Here is a 26,410-nt window from a genome sequence, read left to right on the forward strand (position 1 = left end):
GGTAAGGAAAGCATAGAGTCCTAACCACTGAATCGCCAGGGAATTTGCTCATCTTCATTTTAAAAAATACTTCTGCTGGGCATAGAGTTTTTGGTTGACAGCTTGTTCTTCCTTTCAGCATCTGGCTGCATCATTCTGATGTTTTCTGGCCTCCACTGTCCTGAGCAGAAGTCGTCTATCAAGCATATCACTGTTCCCCTGCATGTAACGTGTGATTTTTCTCTCACCGTTTTCAAAACGCGCTCTTTAGCCCTGCTTTTGGCATTTTCACTGCGATGTGCGCCTACGTGTAGTTTTGTGTTTACTCTATTTGGTAGAGGCTAAGCTTGCTGAACCTGGAAATTAACGTTTTCACCAGAGGAGATATTTCCAGTTATTATTTCTTCAAATAATGTTTGGGGTTACAATTTGGGGGCACCTGTGAGCTTCACAATCTTCGCTCAGATTCGGGAAGTTCTCAGGCTGTAAGCGACCTTTCTGCCTGCCTCTCCCCCTCTCCTCCCGGGGCTCCAGGAGGTGCTGACTGTTTCTTCCACGGTGGCCCATCGTCCACACGGGCTCTCTCCACTGTCTCTCATCCCTCTCCCCTTGCTCTCCTCTGACTGTGCGTGCTCAGCGACCCCAGGGGCTGCAGCCTTGCCAGGCTCCTCTGTCCCCAGGCAAGAATACCGGAGTGGGTTGCTACTTCCCCCTCCAGGGGATTTTCCTGACCCAGGGATGGAACCCACATCTCCTGTGTCTCTGGCACTGGCAGGCAGATTCTTTACCACTGAGCCCCTTGGGAGGCTGCTTCTCCTTGACTGGGTCGTTTCGAGTGGCCCGTCGCTGAGTTCACAGGATCTTCCTTCGCTTTGCTGAGTCTGCTGTAGACGCTTTCAACTGCAGTCTTCACTTCGTTCACTGCAGTCTTGGGTCCAGAATTTCCATTTGGTTATTTCTATGGCTTTTCTCTGTTCAACTAGTTTCCTTTACGCACTGTTTTCTTTACTCTGTTGAACTGTCTTTCTGTGCTTTCTTGTAGCTCACCAAGTTTCCTTCAGACAACCATCCTGAACTCTTTACCAGGTAGATCTCTGGGGTTCGTCTATGTTAAACTACCGTGTTTCTCTGGTGGTGTCACATTTTCTTGATTGTTCCTGCTCCTTGTAGTCGTGTGTTGCTGCCTCTGCACTGAGGCAGTGGTTACCAGCCCTTTCCCTGACTGCTTCTTGAGAGAGACAGCTTCCATCAGTCCTGCTAGGGCTTCTGAGACTTTCTCAGACCTTGTCTATGGATGCACTGGCTTCTCATGCCCTCTTCGATCCTACAAAGCCAGGCTGTGTGCTGACGGCCTCCCGAGGGTGGGCCGAACGCTCACCTGCGGCTCTCCCAGCTCCACAGTCAGGCTGGTTTCTGCACGTGCCACTAGCTTTCCGCCGGGGCTCAGCACCCGCCACTGGGGATAAGCAAGGGGAGCCGGCTGACGGGTGGAGGCGCACGTGGGTGATGCTCGCAGCACGGCAGGGGTGTCCGTGGGCAGCTGGGCAGATCTGCAGGTGAGGAGCCCCCAGCAGCTCGCTGGCAGTCTTCCTGAGAAGAGTCTGTGAGGGGGCTCTGTGTTTCTCTGATGCCGTCTGAGAGCCCTGGGAGCTGCTCTCCAAGTCACGCCCTGTCCCCTGGTCCCACAGCGCACTGCAGCATTCCGGAGGGAGGGAGAGCCAAGAGGGCACTCTGGCAGCACACTGCACGGCCAGTGCAGCCAAGCCCGTTCACGTGCTCCCTTCCCTCACGGGAGACACCTCAGGCTGAGACGCGCTCTCCTGGCACAGAGCTGTGCCGCCTTGGGGTGGCGGGTGATGTGGGTAAGTAGGCCCGCCCGGCTCACCCTCTTCAGTGCGTCGAGTCTTGGATGTTTTTCTCCAAAAGAATGACTCCTGCACTTCCACCAAGGCCCCTGTGTGTGGTTACCGTCTAAAGTGGGATCCTCTGACAGGAAGCTCTGCCTGCCGTGCTGGTGACACCGCTCCAGGCAGCCCTGTGGACGCTGGCCCTGGGCCTCTCTTCTCTGCCCCCTCGCCAGGCGCTGACACGCCTGCCCTCAGCTCTCGTCACACTTCACAACCAGCCTGTCAGGTTCCGCACAGCCTGTTCTGGATTTAGGGAGACTAACACCGTTAGTTCTGACAACATTGTTGGGCTGCTGTCTTCCAACTGTTAACAGAGTTGTTCCCTTCATTAATTTAGGTCTTATTTTTTAACAAAGTTTTAAAATGTTTTCTATAAAAGCCTTCAGAGGGGAACCCTTGAATAAGATCCAGAATGAAACACTGGCAGTTACTGGCTCCTGTTTATCCGTGTCAGCTGATATTATTTCAGGCATTTCTTAGGATTTAGGGATGTCAGTACAAGGATCAAAAGATTGAGAAGTTTAACTTGTCCTCTAAAATGTTTTTATGTACAACTATAATATTTGTAAGAAAAAATACTGCAGAGACCAGACTAACTGATCATGGATACTCACCCCAGACTTCATATAAACAGGAGAAAACACCCAGCCAAGAGCACAGAGGATGAATGCGGCCTGAAACCAAGAAGAGAAGAGCGATTACATCAGCGTCCCATCTTGAGCAGGCTCTTAAAGGGGCGGCAAACTCAGTTACTAACTGTTTTGAGCCCAAAAGCTGCATCACTCCTGGGAACCCTGCAAACAGCAGCCCGAGAATAAGCCTCCAGGAGGAAATCACCTTACAGACAAAATCACCTTACGGGCCTTGGTCTTTGCCTGCAAAGGCGCATTCTTAATTTTTTCGGGGTGGGGGGGGGTTGTGCTTAACTAAGCCAATCTTCAAGATATTTATTAAAAGTTATGTTTGCTTAGATCCAGATAGGATCAAAGATAACTGATCATTAAATAAAGAAAGACAGGTTGAAAAAAATCAGAAACCATTCAGAGAAACAGTAGAGAAACTATGCCAAAATTTACACAAGTTATTGAAATTAAGTAATACACTTTGCTTCAGCTTTCTTTACAAAGAAGGCAGCTGAATATAAGGAGACGCTAGTAAATTCTGACGGACAAGGCAATGGCACCCCACTCCAGTACTCTTGCCTGGAAAAATCCCATGGACAGAGGAGCCTGGTAGGCTGCAGACCATGGGGTCGTGAAGAGTCGGACACGACTGAGCGACTTCACTTTCACTTTTCCCTTTCATGCATTGGAGAAGGAAATGGCAACCCACTCCAGTACTCTTGCCTGGAGAATCCCAGGGACGGGGGAGCCTGGTGGGCTGCCGTCTATGGGGTCACACAGAGTCGGACACGACTGAAGCGACTTAGCAGCAGCAGTAAATTCTGAGAGGTAAACTGCGGTAAAGGCCAGGGCTCCTTATTAGGATTGGAGCTGACTCTGTTAGAAGTGTTATTTCTTTTTGTAATCTACCAGGAGAAAGATGAGACCCAGAAAGAGGGAGGTTTCTGATTTATAAAAAAGGTCAGGTGATTTATATAGATATAGGTTAATTAACCCAAAACTTATAAATTCACTTATAATTTAGGTGAACAAACTCTACATCCTACAACAAATATATCCATATCCCACAGATTAAAAATAAATAATCCATTTTATAAGTTTTATAGTTGAAACTGGTATTCATAGACCAATTAGGAGTTTTACAGTAATCACTTGAATGTCTCAAAGAACTCAGCTGACCCTATTCTCAATGTACAGATGACTGACTCCCATCTAGTGAAAAATCTGCATAATGCTAAATCTGCCTCAAAAACAAACTGAAAAATGACTCACCCAAGGGTGAAGCTGAAGGAGTTTGGACAGAATCAGCACTCAAACCCTAGTTCTTTTGATTCCACATACGGTGATCTCTAATCAAACACAAACTTGTCCCCACTTCCGTCAATTTAAAGATCTGTGAAATGAAAATGCAGGTACTGCATTTTCGGAAAAAAATCTGTGTGTAAGTGACCTGCACAGTTTAAACGTGTGCTGTTCAAGGGCCAACTGTATACCGCAAATGTGAATACCCAGACAAATACACACACACATGTATACACACGTATCTGTGTGTATATACACGAATGTTTATGTTTGTATATATTTGTTACTACGATCCTACCTGACTAGTCTCCTAACTGTACTCCCATGGTCCCTGGAATAAAAACACTCTCTGTCTCTTTATTACTTTACTAAGAAGAATGAAAACTAGCACAATCCTTCTGAGAAATGAAAGACTTGGTTCCTTCCTTCTATGACTTCCCAAGGAGTCTTTCGCGTTTACTCAGGCCTTTCTGAATTTCATCTGGACACACAGAAGTGGAGGCTTGCTGCCGCCAAAGGCACTACTCACGTTCCACTCGAAGGCCCCGACAGCAATCCCCGAAGACGCCCCTTTTCCAGCCAGACCCATGAAGTGGCCAGTGCCAATATTTGAGGCAAAAAGAAAAGCACCTATCTGAAAATCAAAAGACAATTATAAAAAAAAAAAAAAAGACAATTACAGATCAGAACTCTTATCCAACTCCAAACACTAATTTTCACAAATGTAACCTCAAGCTGAATTTCACATTTCCTCAAAAGAGAGTACACTTGGGCAGAATTCCCATTTGCCCTTTTTCTATACTAAAGCCTCACCATAAACCAGAAGCCAAGTAAGAACAGGATGAAACGAAACAAGCAGCACCGCCGTTCTTACGCTGCCCTAACCCCAGACTTACTGCAGCTGCAGAAACACGGGCAGGAGTATGACCTCATCACTGTTCGAGGTTAACTCAGAGACCTTAACTGCTGAGCTGACTGTAAGAGCGTGGTGAGACTGCTAAGGTAGTGAATGCGATGAAACACAGTGTAGCCTAAAGGAGCTCTACCAAGTGGTGCGAACAAGGTAAACAGCATTTGTACTTCAATCCTATTAAAATGGACTGTGTGCATACACACTTGTGCACACGTGTGTTTCTACACAGATGGGTGTGATTCTGGTAGTACATATATAAAAAATACTTCTGGGGACTGGAATCACTGTTACAGAAATAGAATAGGGAGAAAATTTCAAGTTCTATAATTGGATTTTAACTTCGTGTGTTTTTTTTTTTAACAACCAGCATCTGTTACTTTCAAAATAAAAAATCCCAGAGGCATTTAAAATGAACAAAATCCCTCCTAAACCAATAATAGCTTTTTAGTTGAGTAGAGAGAGCCATAAAAATCCAAACCCAAATACTGCGCTGTATGTGACAGAAGATCACTGCAAACCAAATTATTAAGAGAGGCTGAAAATAACAAGGCCTTTTAGGTAAAAACAAAGAAACAAAGCACTGACAAAATAACATAAGATAAAGTAGCATTCAGTACCAAGGGCATTAACTATGACAGAGGTTTATTTGTTTGTTTGAACCACCACTCGCAGAGTGTACTAGTTGGAGGACACAATTGAGAACACGCGGCACCAAACGTCTTAGCAGCCAAGAATAGACGGCAAACGAACCTCAGGAGAGGCACGCAGTGATTACTCAAGCAGTTATTTTTACTTGCTACCTTTATCATAATAATGAAGACCTACATACAGTTTAAATTGCCCAAAAATATGGCACATAAATAGTGGACTGTCCATATGCTGTATCACTATGCAACTGTGCATAAAAGTCTATCTATCTACCAACATTTATAAAGACTTAGGGAGACCTTATACATTATTAAATAAAGTGTTAGTCACAAAGTCACGCCCAGCTCTTTGTGACCCCGTGGACTGAAGCCTGCCAGGCTCCTTTGTCCATGGGATTCTCCAGGCAAGAATACTGGAGTGGGACGCCATTCCTTCTCCAATTAAATGAAAAGGCAGGCTAAAAAGGCATCATTTATTAATTAACTATAAATAAACGTCCACTGCGAAGTATGTGCCAGGAGCATTGCAAGTACTAGCCATCAGCGAGTGCAACAGACCCTTGCCCTCGTGAAGCTAACGTCCTGTTACACGAGAGCATAAACAAAGTAAGTCAGGGGTTATTTTGTAGCACAGAAGCCGGTGGTAAGCAGTGAATTCCTACAGAGAAGGAGAAGGTACGAAGGCAGACAGAAGTGCTGAGCGGTGGGGCGGGCGGCGCCGGCCTTCCTGAGGAGGGCTGAGGGCAGCCCGGGGGCCTGCGGGAGCGGGGCCTCCAGGCCACGGGAGCGGCAGGGTCAGAGTCCCTGAGGTAGGAGCACGGCTGAACGTCTCAGGGTCATGCAGGTAAGGAGGTGCAGGTCATCCATCTGTGGCCCGACAGACTGGGTGACATGCTGGGTGAGCAGGAGCCCCCAGAGGGCCGTAAGCAGTAAGGCGGCACGTCCTACCCCTTGGCTGCCTTGCTGAGGCTGGAAGTGGAGGAGCGCAGGTGGAAGGAGGGAGTCCAGACAGAAGCTGTTACAAGGAACCCGCATGAAGGATGATGAGAAGCGGTCTTCCTGATGGACTCCCTGATGGACTAGAAGATGGGCTGAGAGAGAATGGAGAGTCGGATGCGACTCCCCGTGTATCAGCCCGAGCAGCTAGACGGCTGAAGCTGCCCTTCAGGGACGAGAGACGGCGGGGCGGGTTGGGGGGCAACCGCGAAGAGGCCGTGTTGTGTGCAGTGGCTGCCAGGCCTTCCAAGTGAGGGGCTAGATGGGCAGAGGGACACAGGACTGGAGTGTAGGCAGAGAGCTGGGGCTTGCCAGCATTCCAGCAAGTGGTCTTGAATGCCAAGTCGCCAGGTGTGGGAGTGTAACTGCAGAGTTAAGAAGCCAGGGAGACGGGAAGGAAGCAGCCAGGGGACCTCGAATGACTGGCTGGTGAAGCAGCAGTAAAGGTGGGAAGCCCAGAGGCAACACGGGGCAGGAGAGGGCACTGAGTTTCAGTCTCACCACCATGAAGCCAGGTAAGAGGAGGCCTGAGCACCAAGCCAGGGATAAGCCCCATGGAGGCCCCGATGAGAGCAACTCATACCCACTGGACACTCACTGCCTAAGTAGAAGTATAAAAGAAAGAAAGCTGGAGTGGCAAAACTACTCTTTTATTGCAATTCCTTTTAATAATACCATACCACAGTTTATTCATTAAGCAGTAACTCTAAGAATGAAAACAGGAGTCACATCCAACCCCCAGTCTGCACTGCGCACTTCAGAGAGCAGGGCTCCCTCCACCTCGTCTGGGCCCCAGAGCCCAGCGCAAGGCTCTGCACCTCCCAGGCACCTAGTGACGGCTGTCGGACTAAACTGAGCCAAGGGAACACTTATGTCAGCAACTACTTGAGAGCTGAGGGAACGACTACTGAGGTGGCTTTCCTGATTCAGCAACTCTACATTGTGTGGGGTAAAGGGCACCTGCGTGGAAGTAGTAAACAAGCCCACACGCAGCCCCCGGGGCCACACAGGGCACGCTCACCTGCCACCACACGAGGCTTCGTCCCGCCAGGAAGAAGTCTTCCTCTGTCCCACGGCTGCACGACATGATAACCTTAAAAAGGGGTGGGGGAGTCCAAGTAACCAGTGATGACTTCATTTACAGGTAAACGTCCTTTGCAGAGATCCCATTCCCCTCTTCATTTTTTTGTTTGTTTGTTTGTTTAGGAACAGAAGTCTTTGCCCACTGAGTTAGAGGAGGGCCCATGGTCCCTCCCAGCTGTGAGACTGCACAGGCATATCCATTTCTTTACACTCCTGTGAAAACAATATTGCCTTATTTCCCGCGCTCCGCCCCGCCCCGCCCCGAATGGTTAACCAGCGCTGTGGTTCCCATCAGTCTGGGAGATGAGTGGTCTGCAAATGCCTTAATCGACTGGGAATGGAGAAGGTGAACACAGCCCAGCTTCTTCCAAGAGGACAGTCACACTGCCAAGATTATGGTGTCCTCCCCATGCACCCAGAGGCTCTCTCCCCCGGTCCCCAGCTCTGATCCTCAGACTCCAATATGGTCAAGGGACAATCCCAGGGTTTCTTGGATTGCCTAAAACAGCAGGACTCAAGGATGACCGCTGGTTGACAAAAATGTGTTTCTCTGGAGTGAACTTATGACAGCCATCCAGAGTATCTGTATTATAACCAAGTCCCCTCACAGCACCAAAGAAACGCTCTCTAAGTCAGGCACTTGAAGCCAGTCTCAGTCGTCCATCCACTGAGTGCTAGTCAGGAGCCTGTGACGCTCAGAGCCGGCCTTTCCTAAGGAAGCATCAGCAGGGTGTAAGGACATGCGCATTAGGACTTTCAGAAGGAATTTACAAAATGGTCTAAGGTGAATAAAATCACACCAGACAGGGAGAGAGGAGGTCCTGGGAAGAAAGTGGTTACATACATCTTGCCTCTTTGTTCTTCCCTGCTCTCCTTCTAGAATGATCCACCAACCACGGCCCCTTCCTTCCTCCCTGCTCTCCTTCTAGAATGATCCACTGACCACGGCAGGAGGGCTGCTAGAGCAGAAGGTGCATTCACTACTTTCTCAAAGATCTCAGGCTGAGACTGATAACAGAGACAAACAAACAAACATGTAAATGTGTTCCCCGTAAGCATCTTAAAGGACCCAAGACACCAGCAACAAAGACAAGCTTTCCCTGTGGGGCTTCATGGACAGAAGCTGATGAATGATTTCAGAAAGGAGCAAATGTGGGCAATTCCTGTCAGTAAAGAAAAGGGTGGTTTGCTTAATAACCAGAAGAAAATAAAGCTCGAGTCTTCCATCACATCATATACAAAAGCAAATTCCAGATGTTCAAGAGATTTATATACTTGTAAAAATCCATAAAATATTAGAAGAAATTTAGAATAATATTTGTATATCCTTGGAGTGGGGAAAACTTTGCTGAGCAAGCCAGGAATGAAATCTAGATGTAAAAGAAAAGAGAGATATTTGACTTATTGAACTGTCAGAAAGATGCCAGTAACAGTCTAGACCGAGGGTTCTCACCCCACCCTCCAGGGGACAGCTGGCACTGTTTGGAGATACTTCTGGCTGTGCAGGGGTAGGGCTTGGGGCGCTCCTCAGCATCCTACAGTACGCAAGGAAGACCCCACAACAAGGAATCATCTGGTCCCACACGTCAGGAGTCCTGAGGCTGAGAACCGCTGGCCTAAAGAATGACAGTTTGGGAAAAACAAATTAGCCAACTCAAACGACAGACAAGCTGATAAATGCAAGGTTGAACAACCCAATTCAAAAATGGGCACATAATCTGGCTATTCACAGAAAAAGAAAATCAGTGGACAACAAGCTCGAGAGGAGATGGTCAGCTTCACAGGAGGCTGTCTAGAAAGTGCAAATCAAAGTTGCGGTGACTTATCACTATTCCTTCATCAGCCTGCCCCCACCTCCTTCCCAAAATTAAATTAGAAGTAACACACCAGGTCATCGAGAGCTTGGGGCAAGGGTGTGCTCATATGCTGCAGAGCAATTCCAATTTCAGGAATCCATGCTACACAGATTAAAAGCACAACACGTTAAAACTACGACCTGGCAATAGCCTCAGCGTCAGTGAGTAGGGAAGAGCTGAATCACACACACTTCTCTGACTATCGTGCAACTGACACAGACACGAGCTAGCTCTCTGCTCAGGCCCAGAAGCACTTCACGTCTCGGGGTGAGGGGAGAATCGAGCTGCGGAGTGACGTGCATGACACGCCCACGTTGTCGGCAGAACCAAAATCACAGACTCTGCCTGTGTGTCTGTGCCGTTGTTTAGTCGCTGAGTCGTGTCCAGCTCTTTGGGACCCACGGACTGTAGCTCGCCAGGCTCCTCTATCCGTGGGGTTCTCCAGACAATACTGGAGTGGGTTCCCACTTCCCTTTCAGGAGTGTGTCTCTGTAAGCACTGAGAAAGGGGAGGAGGAACACATGGCCCCTGGGGATCTCAGGAGCTGGGAAAGGATGAGGAAGAACAGTGACTGCTTCTGACAGTTAACGGATCTTTTTACTTCTTATAATTAACATGTGATTAAAAACAATATATGATTTTTTAAGAAGACCAAAGGAAAAATAACAACACAGAGAAGGAAAGAGATGAAAGCATTCTGGACAGCAGCGCATGCTTTCTGGCTCCTAGAACAAACGGAACAGCGGGTTTCCTTTGGAAGCGTCCAGAAGGTTCACAGGTCCTCTGAGCCTGGCCAGACCTAGGCCCCTCCTGGGCCGAGAAGAAAGCTGGGTGGGGCTTCCTGATTGAGGGCAGCTGGGGGAAGGATCCCCAACAGGCGCCCACCACTAGAGCGCAGCCTGGGCGGCCTAGGAGCATGCTGCCCACTTGCGTGTGCGCTCAGCCATGTCCAACTCCTCCTGACCCCATGGAGTGCAGCCCACCAGGCTCCTCTGTCCATGCGAGCTTCCCAGGCAAGAATACTGGAGCGGATTGCCATTTCCTACTCCAGGGGATCCTCCCGACCCAGGGAGCAAACCCTCACCTCTTGCATCTCCTGCACTGGCAGGCGGATTCTTTACCACTGCACCACCTGGAATGTTTCTCATAATGGAAGCCAATTTGAAAAAAAAAAATCATTCATTTGAATGATCTAGATAAATCTCAGACTTCTTTCCACTTGGAAGAGATACAAAAAATTCTCTTAAAAAGATGGAGACCATATTTCCATTACTCCATCTGCCCACTCACACAGCATGGTGAGCCCTCAAGAGTCTGTCCAAAGATCCTGCATGGAAGGGCCAGATTCTGCACACTAAGATCTGCTCGTAACCTCACGAAGCACTCCGCTTAAAGGTCAAATGCGCAGGTAAGCTCCAGCTGGGCGGGAGAGGCCCAGAACGAAGTCTCCCCCTAATCAGCAAACTGTGACATCGTCACCAGGTACTCCTGCTCATAAAGCAGGCCAGGGAGAGGCTTCTGATGGTTAACAGCTTAGCCGAGGGGCCATACCATGACCAAAGCCAGAGTCTTCTGCCCTGCCCTCTGACCTTCTGCTGTCTGGCTCTGAGGGTGTATCTTCAGGACATCTCTGTGAGTACTTACAAGTTAAGCGAAGAGCCAACTCATTGGAAAAGACTTTGATGCTAGGAGAGGCTGAAGGCAAAAGGAGCAGGGGGCAGCAGAGGATGAGATGGTTAGACAGCTGCTGCTGCTGCTGCTAAGTCGCTTCAGTCGTGTCCAACTCTGTGCGACCCCATAGACGGCAGCCCACCAGGCTCCCCCATCCCTGGGATTCTCCAGGCAAGAATTCTGGAGTGGGTTGCCATTTCCTCCTCCAATGCATGAAAGTGAAAAGTGAAAGTGAAGTCGCTCAGTCATGTCTGACTTGTAGCGACCCCATGGACTGCAGCCCACCAGGCTCCTCCGTCCATGGGATTTTCCAGGCAAGAGTACTGGAGCAGGGTACTGGAGCGGGGTGGTTAGACAGCAACACTGACTAAATGGACACGAACTGGAGCGAATTCCAACGGAGAGGAGCTTGGTGTGCTGTAGTTCATGGCATCACAAAGACTCGGACACGACTTAGTGACTGAGCAACAGGTGAAGCGTTAGCAGGCAGATGGCGGTACCACAGACCCAGTCTCCAACCCATTAAGAGAACTTTACACTAGAGACTATGTAAGTGCTCAATTCAAATTCAATGGGATACTTAGGGCCCTGAAGTGGATGTGACCTTTGAGGTTTCGCAGCCAGGGCCTCTGACGGTTCCCCTCATGCCTCAGGAAGGGGCAGCTCTAGGTTCAGAGCCGCACTCCATCATTCCCTGTGGTCACTCAGCCTCTGCCAATCTGTTTTTCCTCATCTGTGACCCACAGCCTGGTTTTGAGGATGTGCCACAGTCAAAGCCCTCAATACCCAACCCGGCCCTGTAGGGGCCTGCGGTCACTCCTGCGACCATCACTACAGCACCTCCGTATCACACACAGCGTGGGTCCCAGGCCGTGCGCACTGGGCCATCTGACCTGTTTATCTGGGCGGGCGGGTAGGGGAGATGGGCTTGCACCTGCTTGCCCTTCTTCTTGGTGGAGCAGCTGCACAGGGATGCTGGAGAGCTCCCGGCAAAGCGCTGCGCAGGAGCGGGACAAGCGGGAGGCGAGGCGGGGGCCGGGGGACAGGCAGGTGAGGGTCGGGAACGGCCTGGGGTTCGCTCCTCCCCTCCCCCACGCCAGGCCCCACTCACCCACAGCGCGATGCCCAGAACCAACAGGAAGTACAAAACTATCACCAGGACGTCCAGGGCGCTGCTGGAGCTGAAGAGCTGAGCCGTCCAGCCGAAGCCCTGCCAAGGAGACAGCATGGTGCTGCGTGCCAGCGAGTGAGCACCACCGGCGGACTGAAGGTTGTTGCAACGGCCTCAGTGGGACTCTGGCGACTCGGCCGCGGGGCACGCTGGGAAGGGCCGCGGGGCACGCTGGGAGGAGCCGCGGGGCAGCCTGGGCGTTCCGGCAGGCCCCGCGCGGCCCGATGCCTACCTTCTGGAGGCGGCTCTTCGAGGGCAGCCCATTGGCTGCCAGTCCAGGCACCGCGCCGTCCGGCCTGTCGCCAGAATCGCTCTGCCCTGGACCGAGAGCTGGTCGTGGGGTGGGGCTGGCTCAAGGCTACCGAGCCGCGTGGAGCCTGGGGTGGTGGAAACCAGCGATACCCTCCTGTCTTTATTTACCATTTCGATCTTCTATACCTTGTGGGTTTGGGACATTGACTTGGATTTACTAAAATATTGCATTTGAATATTATGTACCCAGAGTCCTGAGTTTTCTTGGTTCCCCCCTCCTCTTAAATTCTGCTTCGAGGAAACTGCCTTGCTCGCCTCCCCCAAATCATGGCCCTGAGTGGACCAGCTGATCACAGAGGGTCCTCAGCTCTCTGTAGTTTGATCTTTTATGGGTGATATGTGAATTCTCAAGCTGGGCCAAGCCTTAATTTCCTTGGTGTGCGTCTCTGCTGAGTTCAAGTTCTAGAAATCTTTGTCAATAATACAAATAACAGTAACAATAATAAGAGCTACACATAGACTTACTTCTGTGCACTTTATATGTATTAACCCCTTTGTACGCATGCTAAGTCGCTTCAGTCCTGTCCGATTCTTTGCGACCCCGCGGACTCTAGCCAGCCGGGGTCCTCTGTCCATGGGACTTTCCAGGCAACAATACTGGAGTGGGTTGCCATGTCCTACCCCAGGGGATCCTCCCCACCCAGGGATGGAACTGCATCTCTTAAGTCTCTTGCATAGGCAGGCGGGTTCTTTACCACTAGCTGCCACCTGGGAAGCCCATTAATCCATTTGATTCTCCCCCAAAACCAGTCAGTCTGTGGCTAGGACTACAGGGCATGAGGCTTGCAGCTGGTCAGAAGTCTATGGCCTCAGCTTCTTGAGCAGAACTCTTGTGTCCTAGCTTAGATCAGTGCTATTCAAAACATATAATGGGAACCACAGATCTTCATTTTTTCCAGCTTGACTGAGGTATGATTTGCAAATAAAAGTTGTACATTTAAGATGTACAATGCAATGTTTGGTATAAGTATACAATGTGAGATAATTGCTATAATCAAGCTAATATCAATCACCTCAGTTGCCATTTTTCCTGTGTGTAGTGAAAACGCTTGAGATCCCTCTTAGAAAATTTCGGGTATACAATATGTTATTAACAGCACAGTAATCGCTGTGCTGTACTTTAGGTCTCTGTAATGTGTTCATCTTATAACTGAAGGTTGGTATCCTTTGATCCGTATCTCCCTTTTGCTCCTAGTCAACCATCCTTCTCTTCTCTGTTACTATGAAGGTTTGGTTTGTTTTGTTTAAGATTTCACATGTAAGATCATGCAATATTTGTCTCTCTGTCTGGTTTATTTCACTTAGCATAATGTCCTCCAAGTGCCTCTCCATCGTTGCAGAAGGCAGGATTTCGCATTTCTTCATCCGTTCATCTGTTTGTGAACCCTTAGCCCTTTCCATAGCTTGGCTGCTGTAAATAATGCTGAAATGAACAAAGGAGTGTAGACATCACTCTGAGATAGTGATTTTATTTTCTTTGGACATACACCCAGAAGTGTGATTCTTAGGTCATAGGATACTTCCATTTTTTGAGGAAACTCATGCTGTTTGCATAGTGGCTGTACCAGTTTACATTCCGATCAGCAGTGTACTGGTATTCCCCTTTTTCCCACACTTGCCGATACTTGTCATCTTTTGACTTTTTTGCTAGAAGCCATCCTAACAGGCGAGAGGGGATATCTCACCGTGACTTTCACTTGTATTTTCTTGGTGATCAGTGATATTGAGCATCTCTTCATATACCTGTTGGCCATGTTTATGTCTTCTTTAGAAAAATTTAGGAGCTATTTAGGAGCTTTGCCCAGATTTTGATTGGGTTGCTGTTCTGTTTTTGCCATTGATTGTATGAGTTCCTTATACATTTTGGATATTAGCCCCTTATTGGATATATTGTTTGCAAGTGTTTTCTCCCATTCTTTAGGTTGCTTTTTCACTTTCTGTATTGTTTCCTTTGCTGTAAAAATTTAAATTTTCCAGTAGCTACATTTAAAAAGTAAGCAGGTGAAAATAATCTAAATAATATACTTATTTTAGTTAAGCCAATATGTCCAGTAAGTCAAAATATTAACGTTTCAATATACAGTCAATGTAAAAATTGTTGGACTATTTTATACATATATATTTCCACATTAAGTCTTTGAAATCTGGTGTTATTTTACACTTACCGCACACCTCAATTTGCATGCTACCTTTTCATCAGAAATACTTGATCTGTCTTTAGATGTAACAAAATTCACAGTTGAAAAAAATAGATTCACTTACTACATTGTTCTAAATCTACGTGAAACTTTTCCAGGAGCTGAATATAGTCCCAAAATTTCATTTTCCCTTGTCAATGGCAAAAACAGTTCATCTTTTTAGATGAATTGATTTGACTTTGAGCAAAAGCCCATCAGTTTCAAAATTATGTCTTTCCAAATTAAGTAATTCACTAACTCTTGTTGACTGAGTATCATTAACATTGAATTCAGAGGCATGATATAATTTGAAAAGTGTCTCTAAATTGATCAATATCACAAAGCATTCTTCCTTCAAATTTTTCTTTGATTTTTTGCTACCAATTACATAACACAGCCAGTTAAAGTTAAAATCTTTAACATATTGACTGGACAGAAGAATGTGTAAAATAATTATTACTGATTTGTATTATGGAGCTTCTCAAGTAAAAATTCATATACCCAAGTATACATTTTTATACTTGGGTAGCTAGCTTATGGGCTTCCCTGGTGGCTCAGATGGTAAAGAATCCACCTGCAATGCAGGAGACCCAGGGTTTCATCCCTGGGTTGGGAAGACCCCCTAGAGGAGAGCATGGCAACCCACTCCAGTATTCTTACCTGGAGAATCCCATGGACAGAGGAGCCTGGTGACCTACAGTCCTAAGGGCCTCAGAGAGTCGGACATGACAGAGACGCAGCACAGCACAGCTAGCTTACAAATAAGCATTTCCTGTTTTCAACTATTCAAATTAACTCATTCACGCTGCTGCTGCTGCTAAGTCACGTCAGTCGTGTCCGACTCTGCAACCCCATAGACAGCAGCCCACCAGGCTCCCCCGTCCCTGGGATTCTCCAGGCAAGAACACTGCAGTGGGTTGCCATTTCCCTCTCCAATGCGTGAGAGTGAAAAGTGAAAGTGAAGTCGCTCAGTCATGTCTGACTCTTAGCGACCCCATGGACTGCAGCCCACCAGGCTCCTCCGTCCGTGGGATTCTCCAGGCAAGAGCACTGGAGTGGGTCGCCAGTGCCTTCTCCAAGCTCATTCATATATGGTGCGTATTAGTGAGTTTAAATATGTATAAATACAGACTGCTGGTTTTGGACCTTCGCTTATTGAACATTCAACAAGCATTCCTTTCATTTCTAGAAGATCTTGAATTGAAATTGACATTACAGTAATTCTTTGTAAAATTTCCAAGATTCGGCCAATGAGCATTGGCAAAAGCACATCAGCAAATTCATAGCCTTCAATTTCTCTCAACAGTTCTATACAATAGTGGTGATTTGTGTTAGTTGCAAATATACACAGAGTGATTTAAACAATCGTACCTATCTATGATGCTTTTCATAAAGTCTGCTATAAAAACTAAGCACAAAATTTTTAAATATATATCACAAATTTGAATAAAGCAGTTTACCTTTTGTATTTTATAATCCCATTAAATCTGGAGTTTTAACCTGAACGCCGGTAGAACAGTGTCTGTCATGATAAAAACAAACAAACAATACAGCTACTATTTTCCCTTCAGATTTAGCTGAAATTCTTCTTTGACAACATCAGAGGTTTAAAAGATCCAAGCCACAAATTCAATCTTTTTTTTTTTTAGCTCTGCAGCTTGTAGGATCTTAGTTCCCCAAACAAGGATCAAACCCAGGTCCCCTGGCAGTGGAAGCAGGGAGACCTAACCACTGGACCACCAGGGAATCCCCAGAGTTCAATCTTTTAGGTCATCGACTGGCCACATTTCTTCCTAGGTCTGGATGTCCTTTGAGACAAAAGGTATTCAAAATATTAACTGGGCAGGGTCTCATGTCACATAACTCAACTAAAACCAAAGAGAAATACTTGCAAATTTTCAAATTTTGAATCCATTTTTGGTGTTATTGGAAAGACCTTGTATTCCATGGGCAACTGTTTTGAGGCTTTAATTGAAAAATCTCCCACTTTTTGTAAAACATCTTTTGAATAGTATTTTCCTCCATTTCCTAACACATTTCCACAACCAAAACAATTCCCTTTGTCATCTTTCCATCTAAATTGTTTTTCTTGTTAGTGCAAGATTCCAAGCTATTTTAAATCTGGCCAAAGTTACAAACTCAAATGCTGCTAAAAATCATCACGATGTGTTTTGGATGTTTGTTTCTGATTCCAGGCAACTAACTTTATATATATATATTTTTTTTTTTTTACCGCAGAGCAAACATTAAAAAAATCAAATCCACTATGTAGTTTTTAAATTTTATATTAGTGTTCACTGTATTATCTTTATTTTTCACACACCCAATAAATATGTCTACCATGAAGCGTGAAAAGTGAACGTGTCAGTTACTCAGCTGTGTCTGATTCTTGGCGTCCCCAAGGACTGTAGCCTGCCAGGCTCCTCCGTCCATGGGATTCTCCAGGCAAGAATTCTGGAGTGGGTGGCCATTCCCCCTCCAGGGGATCATCCCCACCCAGGAATCAAACCCAGGTCTCCTGTATTGCGGGCAGAATCTCACTACTGCGCCACCAGGGACGTCCAGGCCTACCACGCCAGGACACATGAACGCGGTGTCCTTTAGACGGATGGATTCCTTCCTGTTATGAAGTGACCCCTCTTGGACCTGGCAATGTTCTTTGCTCTGAAGTCAGTAATGTTAATATAGCCTCCTGGAGCTTTCTTTTGTTTAGAGTTGCATGGTATATCTTTTTCTATCATTTTATTTTCGATCTATTTGCACTGTTTTATTTAAAGCAGACGTCTTGTAGCAAGTGTAAACTGGGTCTTGCTTTTTTGTAATCGGAAATCTAGACTCTAATCAGCGCGTTTAGGCCGCTTGCATTTGCTGTGGGTGCTGGTGGTGGTTTCAACACAGCATCGTGTGGTTTTCTGTTTGTCCCGTGTTTGTGGCCTTTTGTTTTTCATTAATCGACGCTTTAGGGCTTATATTATATACACATCTTCAACCTAACCAAGCTCACCTCCAAGTGATACTTAATCCATGTCGGCTACAGAGTAAGAACTTTATAATAGTATACTGCCATCTCTCCCCTCCTAGGCTTTGCAATATTTTTGTCATATATTGTCACGCACTTTGCATTTTTATTTATAAATGGTACTGCTTCTCTTAACAGCTTCTTATCCTTTAACAAGATGTAAATAATTTTAGAAGTCTCTATATTTGCCCACATTGTTACCATTTCTAGCTAATGGGAATGCTCTGGACACAAGTCCCTTGTTGGACATATGAATTGGAAATAAGCCTCATTAATTGCAGCTGATTGCTCTAGCATCTCGACAAAACCCTGGGGCATGGGTTACTTCCCAGACTGTTCCAGTTAAATCTGGGCTCGTTTGCGAGGATCGCTTCTGAGGTCAGTGTTTGAGATTCGTTCTGACCTCTTTTTAGCTGTCCCTTTTTCTCTGGTAGATTAGCAGTCTGTGATTCAACTTGCACCTAAAGACACTACAGTCTCCTTTTAATCTCTCTTGACCTCAAACTCAGTGGTTTTGAACTTCCTCGTACTCTGTTGCAAATAAAGTCAGCTTGTTTATGGAAGGGCTTAGAACAGTTGTTTTGTCTTTCCTCTCTGCCCGGAAAAAACCTCTGAGCCACCACTCTGAGGATGGGGCAGGGGCAGCGGTGTCATCTCTCGGGATGACAATCCTGTTTTAGGAGTGGCCGTCACCAGGGTGCCTTTGATCTGCTTGACTCGCTTCTTCCAGCGTGGAATGCGCACTTTACAGGTGAGTCGGGCTAGGCTGATGGATGTCCTGGTGTTTTTGGCAGCAGAACCTCTGTGTCGCAGACTTCACTCACCTGGAATGTAGCCTCTGCAGCGGGTGGCTAGGGGTGGCAGGGTGGGATGAAAACCACTGCTGACCGCTCCTCTCAGGAAGATGGCACTTTGGTCTGGATCTGGGTGGGGAGGGTGCCGTGAGTGTGACCTTGCCTGCACCCAGGGGGAGTGGAGGTGGCGGGGGGAAGAAGGAAATAGGTCATGGCTGCAACGTTACAGACTGTCACTGCCTTCGCCAAGTTTTAGCAGATTTTCTTGAATAAATATTTCATTTTTTGTATGCCTTTAGGCTCATTTCCAGAGACATTAAATATATAGAAACTTTACATGTATATAAAGATGGTATAGGAGAAGGCAATGGCACTCCACTCCAGTACTCTTGTCTGGGAAATCCCATGGATGGAGGAGCCTGGTGGGCTGCAGTCCATGCGGTCGCTAAGAGTAGGACGCGACTGAGCGACTGCACTTTCACTTTTCACTTTTCACGATTTGGAGAAGGAAATGGCAACCCACTCTAGTGTTCTTGCCTGGAGAATCCCAGGGACGGGGGGAGCGTGGTGGGCTGCTGTCTATGGGTTCACACAGAGTTGGACACGAGTGAAGTGACTTAACAGCAACAGCAAAGATGGTATATATTTATATAGAAACAATATATTATTTCTTAAAATGTATATGTATAGATTTAAAATGTGTAAATAATAAACTAATAAATATACTTGTATATTACATCTATATGGTATATATTTGGTATTATATATGGTATATATTTATATAGAAATAACATGGTGCTACTGCTGTTAAGTCGCTTCAGTCGTGTCCAACTCTGTGCGACCCCATAGATGGCAGCCCACCAGGCTCCTCCGTCCATGGGGTTTTCCAGGCAAGAGTACTGGAGTGGGTTGCCATTTCCTTCTCCATATAGAAATAACATATTATTTCTTAAAATTCGTATGTATAGATTTAAAATATATAAATAATAAACACAAACAAATACATAATATTATACATATATAACTATAAACCTATATTTATAGGTTATGTAAGTATATAACTAATAAATGTATTTATATAGTATTATAAACATTTGTATATGATAAATATGTAATTCTAAATATACAAATAAATATATTTAAACACCATAATAAATTTAAAAATAATTTTCACACTTTTGCTGGGGAGTGTGTCTGTGGTTCACTTCATGCTGTTTCAGAATGGGAACTGTCCGCCTCCCAAATGGGTTTTTGAGATTCCAGAAGTGGACACCTAACTGGATGCTTAGAGGACTATTGGGAAGGAAGGAACAGGGAGACTTGAGCTTAGACATTCCTAGTGAGTCAAACCTACTTCTTCTTTAATTAAAATTTTTTTTTTTTTTTTGCTGGTCACACATTAGTTGATAGACTAACACTCTTGTTACCTTGAAGTTTAACTTTCTGAGCCCTTTGGGGTGAAGAACACTCATAACCTCATGCCACCTCCCATTCCCATCTCCCACTTCCCTCTGGAAGGTGTCCTCTGCTTGGCTTTGGCAAATATATACATATATTTAATTTTTACTTCGAATCCACATCCCCCTGTAGCAGAAGCTGGAATCTTAGCCACTGGACCACCAAGCAAGTCCCAGTCCTGGCTTTTAGATCCGTGGCAGCACAGCCTGGAGAGGACCCCTGTTTCTAGGCCACCTTTCGATGCTGTGTCGTGTCAATCCGGGTTGCGTCAGAAAACAAACCACACTAGTAATTTGAGACCCATCGAGGGTAGATAACGCCTGGAAGGGTAACAGAGGGCGCTGAGGGGCCTACTGTGCTCTAGGCAGCCCTGCCAGGGAGAGGAAGGCTGGACGGTGAGGAAAGCGACTCACACAGGCTGAGACTGCCCCCTTTCCAGAGGCAAAGCCACGAGGCCAGACCTGGACCCCGGAGGTGCCACCACTGCGGGGGGTGTGGGGGCGATCGGCGGCAGGAGCGGCTCCGATCGGCGGCAGGAGCGGCTCCGGGGTGGGGACACGTGGCCTGAGAACGCAGCGGCACCAGGAAGACAGAAACGGCAGCCGGGGATTTATACGTGGATTAATAACCTTTCCCCCCACTGCAGGTCCAGAATCTGGAAAACGGAGGCCTGGGCCTTCTAGAAGATTCTCTATTGCAGGGAGTCAAAGACAAACTTTTGGTGGTCAGCAATCTGTGGGGCGGTTGGGAGTACGGAGCGCTATGTAATAATGGTTTTACAATTGTTAAGGAACCTGGGTTTATCTTCTTTTTTCCCCCATGGGCAGCAGGCCCAAACACTGAAACACCAGAGGTTTGCAGCAAAGAGCAGGTTCATCCACAAGGCAACCAGGCAGGGAGACCAGAGAACGCTCTGGAATCTGCCTCCCTGTGGGCACGGGCTGGGTGCTCACGGATGAAGACCAAGCAGCAGGTGGCGTGGGGCGTGGGGAGCCTGCGGAAAGCGATGGACAAGGTGCGGGACCGCGGTCCGCGCGGTGGACCCAAGCTCCGCCTCTGCGCTGCAGCGCGAGCTGGGGGCGGAGCTTCCAGGGACCCGCGACCACGCCCAGTGGGAGGGTCCGCGGTCCACCCAGTCCTAACAGCTCAGCTCCAGCTAGACGCCGCTGAGTCCGGCTTTCTAGAGAGCAACCCCGGCGGGTATTTTATGGTTCTGGCTTCCTGATTGGAGGACACGCGAGTCTTAGAACACCCTTGATTAGTGCAGGCAGGCGGAATGGATTTGACTAATCATGACCCGCAGTTTCACCATCTCAGGGGCCGCCCTCACCCCCACCTATCCTGCCAAAGGGGGGGCCTCGGTGCTGAGATCGGGGCCACACGTGCACTAGACGGTCGGTCAGCGCTGCTGCTGAGCGGACCCGGGCCATCCTCACACCGCCACTGACCCCTGTGCTCAATAAAAGGAAGGAAAGCGGGAAAAGCGCTTTCTGGCCGCGGTGGCCTTGCGCGTTCCTCCATCACCATCTGCTGGCAGAGCCCGGCATGGCACCCGCTGCACAGAAACCTCCGTGTCCGTTTGGGTGCCCCATCCTTGACCCCGAGAGAGCACCCTCCTTCCAAAATGAAGGACACCTGCCTCCAAGGGTCATTATAATCACAGCCAATTAACTGTGTTAATTCCTCCTCAAGTCCACTCACAGTTCCACGGAGGAAGTGTGCTGCTGCTAAGTCACTTCAGTCGTGTCCGACTCTGTGCGACCCCAGAGACGGCAGCCCACCAGGCTCCCCGGTCCCTGGGATTCTCCAGGCAAGAACACTGGAGTGGGTTGCCATTGCCTTCTCCAATGCATGAAAGTGTAAAGTGAAAGTGAAGTCGCTCAGTCATGTCCGACCCTCAGCGACCCCATCGGCTGCAGCCTTCCAGGCTCCTCCATCCATGGGATTAGCCTCCAACAACTCTATATAAAATAATACTGAGAAGAAGAGAACGTGCATTAATAAATGCAGATACACCTGCAAAGGGGCAAAGAAAAAAGACGCAGTCTCCTCAGTTCTTCCTTTTCCACGGCTCATGAATAGGGCTGCAGATAAAACAGGATGCCCAGTGAATGATTTTTTTAGCATAAGTATGTCCCAAACATTATAGGGGACTGGAATGCAAAAGTAGGAAGTCAAGAAACACCTGGAGTAACAGGCAAATATGGCCTTGGAATACAGAATGAAGCGGGGCAAAGACTAATAGAGTTTTGCCAAGAAAATGCACTGGTCATAACAAACACCCTCTTCCAACAACACAAGAGAAGACTCTACACATGGACATCACCAGATGGTCAACACTGAAATCAGACTGATTATATTCTTTGCAGCCAAAGATGGAGACGCTCTATACAGTCAGCAAAAACAAGACCAGGAGCTGACTGTGGCTCAGATCATGAACTCCTTATTGCCAAATTCAGACTTAAATGGAAGAAAGTAGGGAAAACCACTAGACCATTCAGGTATGACCTAAATCAAATTCCTTATGATTATACAGTGGAAGTGAGAAATAGATTTAAGGGCCTAGATCTGATAGAGTGCCTGATGAGCTATGGAATGAGCTTTGTGACATTGTACAGGAGACAGGGATCAAGACCATCCCCATGGAAAAGAAATGCAAAAAAGCAAAATGGCTGTCTGAGGAGGCCTTACAAATAGCTGTGAAAAGAAGAGAAGCGAAAAGCAAAGTAGAAAAGGAAAGATATAAACATCTGAATGCAGAGTTCCAAAGAATAGCAAGAAGAGATAAGAAAGCCTTCTTCAGTGATCAATGCAAAGAAATAGAGGAAAACAACAGAATGGGAAAGACTAGAGATCTCTTCAAGAAAATCAGAGATACCAAAGGAACATTTCATGCAAAGATGGGCTCGATAAAGGACAGAAATGGTATGGACCTAACAGAAGCAGAAGATATTAAGAAAAGATGGCAAGAATACACAGAACTGTACAAAAAAGATCTTCACGACCCAGATAATCACGATGGTGTGATCACTGACCCAGAGCCAGACATCCTGGAATGTGAAGTCAAGTGGGCCTTAGAAAGCATCACTACGAACAAAGCTAGTGGAGGTGATGGAATTCCAGTTGAGCTATTCCAAATCCTGAAAGATGATGCTGTGAAAGTGCTGCATGCAATATGCCAGCAAATTTGGAAAACTCAGCAGTGGCCACAGGACTGGAAAAGGTCAGTTTTCATTCCAATCCCCAAGAAAGGCAATGCCAAAGAGTGCTCAAACTACTGCACAATTGCACTCATCTCATACACTAGTAAAATAATGCTCAAAATTCTCCAAGCCAGGCTTCAGCAATACGTGAACCGTGAACTTCCTGATATTCAAGCTGGTTTTAGAAAAGGCAGAGGAACCAGAGATCAAATTGCCAACATCCGCTGGATCATGGAAAAAGCAAAAGAGTTCCAGAAAAACATCTATTTCTGCTTTATTGACTATGCCAAAGCCTTTGACTGTGTGGATCACAATAAACTGTGGAAAATTCTGAAAGAGATGGGAATACCAGAACACCTGATCTGCCTCTTGAGAAATCTGTATGCAGGTCAGGAAGCAACAGTTAGAACTGGACATGGAACAACAGACTGGTTCCAAATAGGAAAAGGAGTTCGTCAAGGCTGTATATTGTCACCCTGTTTATTTAACTTATATGCAGAGTACATCATGAGAAATGCTGGGCTGGAGGAAGCACAAGCTGGAATCAAGATTGCCGGGAGAAATATCAATAACCTCAGATATGCAGATGACACCACCCTTATGGCAGAAAGTGAAGAGGAACTCAAAAGCCTCTTGATGAAAGTGAAAGTGGAGAGTGAAGAAGTTGGCTTAAAGCTCAACATTCAGAAAACAAAGATCATGGCATCCGGTCCCACTACTTCATGGGAAATAGATGGGGAAACAGAGTCAGACTTTAAAAAGTGTCAGACTTTATTTTTCTGGGCTCCAAAATCACTACAGATGGCGACTGCAGCCATGAATTTAAAAGACGCTTACTCCTTGGAAAGAAAGTTATGACCAACCTAGATAGCATATTCAAAAGCAGAGACATTACCTTGCCAACAAAGGTTCGTCTGGTCAAGGCTATGGTTTTTCCAGTGGTCATGTATGGATGTGAGAGTTGGACTGTGAAGAAGGCTGAGCGCTGAAGAATTGATGCTTTTGAACTGGGGTGTTGGAGAAGACTCTTGAGAGTCCCTTGGACTGCAAGGAGATCCAACCAGTCCATTCTGAAGGAGATCAGCCCTGGGATTACTTTGGAAGGAATGATGCTGAAGCTGAAACTCCAGTTCTTTGGCCACCTCATGCGAAGAATTGACTCATTGGAAAAGACTCTGATGCTGGGGGGGAAGGGGACAACAGAAGATGAGATGGCTGGATGGCATCACTGACTCGATGGACGTGAGTCTGAGTGAACTCCGGGAGTTGGTGATGTACAGGGAGGCCTGGCATGCTGCGATTCATGGGGTCACAAAGAGTCAGACACGACTGAGCGACTGATCTGATCTGATCTGATCTGATGTCCCAAACATTGCACGGGACATACTCTTTAATCCACCTTTAAAAAAATAAACTTTATTTATACCATTTCATTTTTGCAGGTCACACAGTTTACAGCCTAAAGACCTGGTCACTCTGAATTGTAATTTTTTGAACCCTTTTGTGGTGAAGAGTACCTGTAACATCGAGAGGTCACCAGACAGTCCTCCTGAGGCTGGACCCGTCTCTGCCCATCACCGCACAAGGGGGACCGGGAAGGCCCGCCCGGCCCAGCACTCACACCGCGCCCCCCCACCCCTGCAGGCCGGTTTTGTGAGGCGCCCCCGAAGCCTGGAAGGAATTCCACGGTCTCCCGCGCCCTCTAGCGTTGAAAGGTGTTTCGCGTTCAGTTCAGTTCAGTTGCTCAGCCGCGTCCGACTCTTTGGGACCCCATGGACTACAGCACGCCAGGCCTCCCTGTCCATCACCAACTCCCAGAGTTTATTCGAACTCATGTCCATTGAGTCAGTGATGCCATCCAATCATCTCATCCTCTGTCGTCCCCTTCTCCTCCCGCCTTCAATCTTTCCCAGTACCAGGGTCTTTCCAAATGAGTCAGTTCTTCCCACCAGGTGGCCAAAGTATTGGAGTTTCAGCTTCAGCATCAGTCCTTCCCATGAATATTCAGGACTGATTTCCTTTAGGATGGACTGGTTGGACCCCCTTGCAGTCCAAGGGACTCTCAAGAGTCTTCTCCAACACCACAGTTCAAAAGCATCGATTCTTTGGTGCTCAGATTTCTTTATAGTCCAACTCACATCCATACATGACCACTGGAAAAACCACAGATTTGACTAGACAGACCTTTGTTGACAAAGTAGTATCTCTGCTTTTTAATATGCTGTCTAGGTTGGTCATGGCTTTTCTTCCAAGGAGCAAGAGTCTTTTAATTTCATGGCTGCAGTCACCATCTGCAGTGATTTTGCAGCCCAAAAAAGTAAAGTCAGCCACTGTTTCCCTGTTTGCCATGAAGTGATGGGACCGGATGCCATGATCTTAGTTTTCTGAATGTTGAGTTTTAAGCCAACTTTTTCACTCTCCTCTTTCACTTTCATCAAGAGGCTCTTTAGTTCTTCACTTTCTGCCATAAGGGTGGTGTCATCTGCATATCTGAGGTTATTGCTATTTCTCCCATCAATCTTGATTCCAGCTTGTGCTTCTTCCAGCTCGGCATTTCGCAAGATGTACTCTGCATATAAGTTAAATAAGCAGGGTGACAGTATACAACCTTGATGTACTCCTTTGGAACCAGTCTGTTGTTCTATGTCCAGTTCTAACTGTTGCTTCCTGACCTGCATACAGATACTCAGGAGGCAAGTCAGGTGGTCTGGTATTCCCATCTCTTTCAGAATTTTCCACAGTTGTGATCCACACAGTCAAAGGCTTTGGCATAGTCAATAAAGCAGAAGTAGATGTTTTTCTGGAACTCTCTTGCTTTTTCCATGATCCAGCAGATGTTGGCAATTTGATCTCTGGTTCCTCTGCCTTTTCTAAATCCAGCTTGAACATCTGGAAGTTCACAGTTCATGTACTATTGAAGCCTGGCTTGGAGAATTTTGAGCATTACTTTGCTAGCGTGTGAGATGCGTGTTTCGTACACAGGTGGTATTTATTAGTGATCAGGTGAGGATGATGGTCCTTTACTAGGAAGCACATTTGGGTCATGTTGGCTTAGGGGCCGAGCTATCAGCCTGCATCGCGCCCAAAGGCATGGCGTCCCCCTGGGCCGGGTCAGCTGTGGGCTGTCCTGACATGGGCTTCCCCGGACCTCTAGCCCCGTGTCCCTCCCAGGTCAGTGTCCAGCGTTGCCCTTCTGGTTGTGGACTTGTGCAGCGGTCTCAGCAGATGCAGGGGTGACCCTAAAGGATGTATTGCGGCATCCCAGCACCGTCCTCATCCCAGGTTTGCTGGCCAGCAGC

At 47.1% G+C, this 26,410-nt stretch overlaps 1 protein-coding gene and 1 long non-coding RNA gene across 2 annotated transcripts in view; one reads left to right on the forward strand and one right to left on the reverse strand.

The window, feature by feature from the left end:
* The window catches only part of LOC133229170 (sodium/glucose cotransporter 1-like), a 50,217-nt gene extending 37,414 nt beyond the window's left edge, over nucleotides 1-12,803 (reverse strand). The window contains exons 1-4 of the mRNA XM_061385564.1: nucleotides 12,089-12,803; nucleotides 7,389-7,460; nucleotides 4,341-4,445; nucleotides 2,501-2,560 (exon numbers count right to left, since the gene is read on the reverse strand). Of these exons, the coding sequence (XP_061241548.1) occupies nucleotides 2,501-2,560; nucleotides 4,341-4,445; nucleotides 7,389-7,460; nucleotides 12,089-12,205 (354 nt within the window). The 5' untranslated portion in view covers nucleotides 12,206-12,803. The remainder of the gene's footprint in view (nucleotides 1-2,500; nucleotides 2,561-4,340; nucleotides 4,446-7,388; nucleotides 7,461-12,088) is intronic.
* Nucleotides 12,804-20,145: 7,342 nt separating this feature from the next.
* Nucleotides 20,146-21,189, forward strand: LOC133228476 (uncharacterized). The gene is made up of 2 exons (XR_009730213.1): nucleotides 20,146-20,382; nucleotides 20,555-21,189. It is a non-coding gene; the product is annotated as an uncharacterized LOC133228476 (long non-coding RNA).
* The last annotated feature ends 5,221 nt before the right edge of the window (nucleotides 21,190-26,410 follow it).

The sequence above is a fragment of the Bos javanicus genome, chromosome 17 (assembly GCF_032452875.1).
Source record: "Bos javanicus breed banteng chromosome 17, ARS-OSU_banteng_1.0, whole genome shotgun sequence".
Lineage (NCBI taxonomy): Eukaryota > Metazoa > Chordata > Mammalia > Artiodactyla > Bovidae > Bos > Bos javanicus.